General features: G+C 39.4%; 1 protein-coding gene across 1 annotated transcript; it reads right to left on the minus strand.

Annotated features, from left to right (window-relative positions):
* Positions 1 to 4,638: 4,638 nt before the first annotated feature.
* LOC132066631 (uncharacterized) lies at positions 4,639 to 5,283 on the minus strand. Its single transcript, XM_059459899.1, has one exon. It carries the CDS (start codon positions 5,281 to 5,283, stop codon positions 4,639 to 4,641), a length of 645 nt encoding a protein of 214 aa, XP_059315882.1.
* Between the last annotated feature and the right edge of the window lie 1,488 nt (positions 5,284 to 6,771).

Here is a 6,771-nt window from a genome sequence, read left to right on the forward strand (position 1 = left end):
AAGATTTAGTAAATAAACTGCATAAGATCTATAAAAATGTTAACAAAATATGCAATCAGTGTAGTAGTATATTTAAAAGCAATATGCATTAGCCTATTGTTTAATAGATTTAAGTAATATACACCGTCAACAAAAGCAGAGCTACAGTATGGGTTACAAGTTCGACAGAACCAATATAGTTTTGGTCAGAACTTTGTATTTTTGTTACGAAATCTATTTAATATGTATAAATAGTTTATTTGGAATTTAGTAAAGCTACTTGTTCTAGAATCAAGAACCCATAAACTCAAAATCTTTTTGAATAATTTGCATGAATTTTTACATAATCGAGTCATTTTTACATGCAACAAGTAACATGTTTTATTTTTAAGATTACAGATCTCATATTTTAAGAAGGCTTACTAAAACTCTTGTTTATTTGATGTAAATTGCATTTCCGAAGAACAAAAACATTCAAAACCCAAAACACAAGAAAAAACAACAGATTCACTTCCTATAATCACATGAGTATGAACGGAGGCAACAGATTAACTTACAATGAAGAATAGCAACATTTAATTTATTTTTTATCTTCAAATAGCAACATTAAACTTGATAAAAAATTCCAACATTTTGTTTTTGATGAAAAAAGAACAATATTTTTTGAACCCTACGGATTTCTTACCTCGTAAATCAAAACCTCTGATTCCACGAATAATGAGATGGAAAGGAATTATGTGGTGTTTTTGATGCTAACTTGCATGCATTTTTATACAAAAAGTTAGGTGAAACAGGAATCACGGGCTGTTGCTTACTATATTTTCGCAATAACGATTTCCTTTTTCATATTTGCGTACAAAACGCGTAAATTAATCTAATAGTACATGTTTATTTACTATATATACACATGCACTTATTGCGTACCATTCATTTTTTGCAGGCTGAAAATCATTTTCTTCCTTAACTCTTCTTTAAACATCAAACATCCCCTCAACGTTAAACACGGTAGACATTTCCTCCATTTTAATTATCTCATTGAAGTTTTTAAATATCTATTTCATTGGTGAAATTATCAATCTTTGTCTCTTTTTTATTTTTCTTTAAATTATGATATATTTTTTAATACTTTTTAATCTATAGTATGAACTTTCATATAGGAAAAATAAATCTTACTTATGAAGTAAACGTGAAAAAATATTTTTAAGCATATATAATGTTGAAATAATAAATTTATTAAGCACAAAAAAATCAGTTAGAATAATTTGTTGGTATACATGCACGTGTACTAATTAGTCTTGTACTCTTGTAAGTAGGGGTGTGTATGGACCGGGTTGATTCGGATTTTTTAAACACCAAACCAAACCAATTGCGTCGGGTTTTTAAATTCATACACCAAACCAAACCAATAAAATTCGGGTTTTTCAACCTCGGGTTTTCTCGGGTTTTTCGGATTTTTTTTTTCTTTTCGGAATAGTCTTGATACAATACATATAACTTTTACTTCAAATATTACTGTCCTAGTAAGATACAACTATATAATTAAGGTATTTCTTAAGAAAATAACACAAAATGTGAGAAGAGTGATGACATTGTATTAAAATATTCAACAAAACTAATAAAATCGGTTAAAATAAATATGGCTAATTAACAAGTCATAAAGAAAATGACTATAATTTAAAAATACTAAGTCATGCTAAAATAAGCACGGCTAATACGTATTAACTACATGACAAAGAAAAAAAACTTAAGTTATGTATTTTCACTTTCTGAACTAATTATGCAAAACTAAATAATAGATATCCAACATTATTGTCATTCCTAGTGGTAAATTAAATTTCTTTTGTTAGCGTTAGTGTTGAGCTGGTTTTGGTTTGGACTTTATTTGAGTTACAAATATCCATAGGATATAAAACTTATTGACATTCAAAATTCTAAGTTCAAGCTTGAATAATATGATAATAGATAAAAAAAACTATGAAAAAATAAAAGAAATATTTATAAATTCCATTACAAATAAATATTTTTATGTATAAAATATTTTAAAAATTGAATACATGTAATGTCGGGTTGGTTTGGTTCGGTTTGACTTTTTTTAGTTAAAACCAAACCAAACCAATTATGATCGGGTTTTTTTTCTCAACACCAAACCACTAGTCGGGTTTTTTTCTCGGTTTGGTGCGGTTTGTCGGTTTACTTTGTACACCCCTACTTGTAAGAACATAAATGGCATCTATAGCCTATAGTGAAATGTGAATTATATGTGTGAGTCTAGATTTAACCTCGACTAGTATTTGGATTTCGGGTTGACACTTTTAAGTTAATACTAGTCTCTATGAACGTGCCTCGCATGTTATGCCCTATCAATCATAACAAAACAACAACAACAACAACAACCCAGTGAAATCCCACAACGTGAGGTCTGGGGAGGGTAGAGTGTACGCAGACCTGACTCCCACCAAGGTAGGGCCACGGCATTTCCGAAAGACCCTCGGCTCAATAGAAAGCATAAAAGCATAAAAGCATAACAAGAGGTCGATAAGGCCAAGAGATTCAAAAGCGATATGGAAATGCAAATAACTAAAGCGACTAAGCCATGATGAAGCAAGTTTGTAAAGGAGCGATAGCTATCACAGATAAAATAAGATAATCAAAGTACAGGATAACAAATAGTAGCAGAAATCAAAGCACAAATGTGACTACTAATATGAAAGGATAAACGTTACTATCTACTAGCCTTCTACCCTAATCTGAGTCCTCCATACCCTCCTATCTAAGGTCATGTCCTCGGTAAGCTGTAACTGCGCTATATCCTGTCTAATCACCTCTCCCCAATACTTCTTCGGCCTATCCCTACCTCTTCTGAAACCATCCATGGCCAACCTCTCACACCTCCGCACTGGGGCATCTGTGTCTCTCCTCTTCACATGTCCAAACCATCTCAGTCCCGTTTCCCGCATCTTGTCTTCCACCGAGGCCACTCCCACCTTGTCCCGGATAGCCTCATTCCTAATCCTGTCACTCTTGGTGTGCCCACACATCCATCTCAACATTCTCATCTCGGCAACTTTCATCTTTTGAACGTGAGAGATCTTAACTGGCCAACACTCCGCCCCATACAACATGGTCGGTCTAACCACCACTTTGTAGAACTTGCCCTTAAGTTGTGGTGGCACTTTCTTATCACATAGCACTCCGGAAGCGAGCCTCCGTTTCATCCACCCTTCCCTAATACGATGTGTGACATCATCGTCAATCTCCCCACTGCCTTGTATAATAGACCCAAGATACTTGAAACTACTTGTCTTCCGAATGACACAGGGTACCAAGCCTCACTTCCACGCCAGCCTCTTGAGGTGCTTCACTGAACTTGCACTCCAAGTACTCTGTCTTGGTCCTACTCAGCTTGAATCCTTTAGACTCCAAAGTTTGACGCCAACCCACGAGTCTCGTCGATCAAGACTATGTCATCCACGAAAAGCATACACCATGGCACCTCGCCTTGAATATGCCGCGTCAATTCATCCATCGCCAAGGCAAATAAAAATGGACTAAGAGCGATCCTTGATGCAACCCCATCACAACCGGGAAGTGCTGCGAGTCTCTCCTCCGTCCTTACCCCCGGTCTTGGCTCCCCATACATGTCCTTGATCACCCTAATGTACGCCACAGGTACACCTTTAGCCTCCAAGCATCTCCATAGGATCTCCCTTGGAACTTTGTCGTAAGCCTTTTCTAGGTCGATGAATACCATATGTAAGTCTCTCTTCCTCTCCCTATACTGCTCCACCAGTCTCCTTACAAGATGGATGGCCTCTGTAGTTGAGCGTCCCGGCATGAATCCAAACTGGTTCTCTGAAATAGCTACACCTCTCCTCACCCTCATCTCCACCACCCTTTCCACACTTTCATAGTGTGGCTTGGCAGTTTGATATCTCTATAGTTGTTGCAACTCCGGATATCGCCTTTGTTCTTGTATAGAGGGATCATTACACTCGACCTCCATTCTTCGGGCATCATTGCCGTCTTAAAGATGACATTAAACAACCTAGTCGACCCACTCCAAACACAAAGCCCGCAATCTTCCAAAATTCTCCAGGAATCTCGTCAGGTCCTGCCGCTCTTCCCTTGCGCATCCTACGAACAGCACCCTTAACCTCCTCAACCTTAATACTCCTGCAATACCCAAAATCGCGACGCCTCCCTGTAAGTTCTAAATCTCCTAACACAATGTCCCTGTCCCCTTCTTCATTCAAGAGTTTGTGGAAATATAACTGCCATCTCCGTCTAATGTGAGCCTCTTCTACCAATACTTTTCCATGCTCGTCCTTGATGCACTTCACTTGATCCACATCACGTACCCTCCTCTCCCTTGCCTTGGCTAGCACGAACAATTTCTTATCCCCGCCTTTTTCCTCTAGTTCCGCATAAAGGCGTTCAAAAGCTGCCGTTTTTGCCATCGAAACCGCCAACTTCGCCTCCTTCCTCGCCATCTTATAAAGTTCTCTGTTCGTCCACTTCTCTACCTCATCCTCTCTTTCTATAAACTTCGCATACGCCACCTTCTTTGCTTCCACCTTCCTTGCACTTCTCCATTCCACCACCAATCCCCTCGATACCCACCCCGACTACTCCGTCGAGACCCCCAAACTTCCCTAGCTACTACCCTAATGCAACTAGCCGTTCTATCCCACATACCGGTCGCATCCCCACTACTATCCCACGCCCCCACAGCCTCCGCAATTTCTCTCCCATCTCCGTGGCACTAGTCATGGTCAAACTCCCCCATCTGATCCTAGGCCGAACACCCACGACCCTCTTCTTTCTCGTCATCTTGATCCCTAAATCCATCACCAAGAGCTTATGTCGGGTTGTAAGGTTGTCGCTCGGGATGACCTTACAGTCTTTGCACAGACCTTTGTCATCCTTCCTAAGGAGTAGAAAGTCTATCTGAGTCTTAGCCACCGAACTACGGAAGGTTACCAAGTGCTCCTCCTTCTTTGGGAAACTCGAATTGGCTATCACCAACCCAAAAGCTCTTACGAAATCCAAAAGTGCGACTCCTCCTCCATTCCTGTCCCCGAAGCCAAAACCTCCATGCACATCATCATAACCCCCCGAAATAGACCCGATGTGCCTATTGAAATCACCTCCCACGAATAGCTTCTCAGTAGGTGGTATGCCTCCCACTACCTCGTCCAAATCCTCCCAAAATCGCCTCTTCTCCTCCTCGCCTAGGCCCGCTTGCGGCGCATACGCACTAATGATGTTCAAAGTAAGCCCTTCAACGACCACCTTAATCGACATCATCCTATCGGTGACCCTCCTAACCTCTACCACCTGATCCCTCAAATCACTATCTACTAAAATGCCTACCCCATTCCTATAGTTCGACCTACCAGAGAACCAAAGCTTATACCCGTCTACCTCCTTAGCTTTAGGGCCTACCCATTTGGTCTCTTGAACGCAAGCTATATTAATCTTCCTCTTCTTAAGAATCTTAACTAGCTCTATGGATTTCCCCGTTAACGTCCCAATGTTCCAAGAACCTACTCTCAGCCTAGACGCTCCTCTAACCCACTTACCACTCCTAACCCTCGCCCCCCTCCCCGGACGAGAACATGACCCTAGTCTACCATCAATAACCAAAGCCACGAAAGCTAGTATGAACTAATAAATTATTGAAAGGGCTACGATCCCGCAAAATATAACTACGTGTGTATGGACAAAGAATGGATACGAGCAACGGAGGTACCAACTCCGGTTGAACGAACTGTTCGCCGTCGAAAAACACCGTTCACCGCCGGAGTTACCGTTCACCGCCGTGGTCTTGTTCACCGCCGTAGTAGTGTTCACAAAGACACGAAAGGGAGAAGAGAAGAGAAGAGAGAGAGAGAGAGAGGGGAAAAGGAAAAAGAAAAAAGAAAATGGAGGGAGAAGGAGGAGAGAGCGAACCGGCCCGAAAAATGACGCCGGAAAAACTCGCGGCGTCGGATCGGCGCGCCGATGCCGTAGCGATAAAAAGGGAAAAAGAAGAGGTATAGAAGAAGAAGAAAGAAGAAGAGAGAGAGAGAGAGAAAAAAGTAGATCCGGCGGAAAAGTGACCTACGTTACTCGGTGTTGTAGTGGCGGAAAAGTGGCCTACGTTACAGGTGGCCGACGTTAACTATACGGGAATAAGTGGTCGGAACGATTCTTAACAAAGGCCGGAAACCACGTCCACAAAAAATAAATTGAATTAAGAACCAGCTTATATATTGTGATAAAAAGTTAATGAGAATCTATGTAGCACAGCTATCCAAAAAAATCCTTAGTCTTTGAGATTAGGAGGAAACACGGTATCGAAAACAACCATTGCAAAAATATGTCTGAAATTACTTAAAATTTAGGTAATATTACTTGAAATTATATATTATTTTATTTTATGAGTTACAAAAATATTAGTTGATGTATCCACATAATGCTTTTCAATAAAATAGTATTGTTTTTGGTATATATCCCTTATGTTTCTACCTTTGTCAAAAATATATTAGGATTAAAATTGTCCAACATTAGGAATTGAGCTAGTGACCATATACTTTATTTATCTTCATTATCTACCGTCAATCCAAACTAATGATTTTAATATATTTTTTACATCCTCTTTGGTCAAGCTCTTAAAATTTGTTTATTTTAAAACGTATTGTTAGTCAATGAGTGAAATCCGAAGCCAAGGTTCCAAAAGTATTTATGAAAAAAATACTATTTTCATCGTCATAAAATACTATATTCAACCTTTGTTAAAAAATAAAGGAA

Source organism: Lycium ferocissimum, chromosome 1, assembly GCF_029784015.1.
Source record: "Lycium ferocissimum isolate CSIRO_LF1 chromosome 1, AGI_CSIRO_Lferr_CH_V1, whole genome shotgun sequence".
In the NCBI taxonomy this organism is placed as follows: domain Eukaryota; kingdom Viridiplantae; phylum Streptophyta; class Magnoliopsida; order Solanales; family Solanaceae; genus Lycium; species Lycium ferocissimum.

Coding starts and splice junctions, on each gene's coding strand:
- LOC132066631 (XM_059459899.1), bottom strand. CDS start 5,283: ATGTCGATTAAGGTGGTCGTTGAAGGGCTTACTTTGAACATCATTAGT.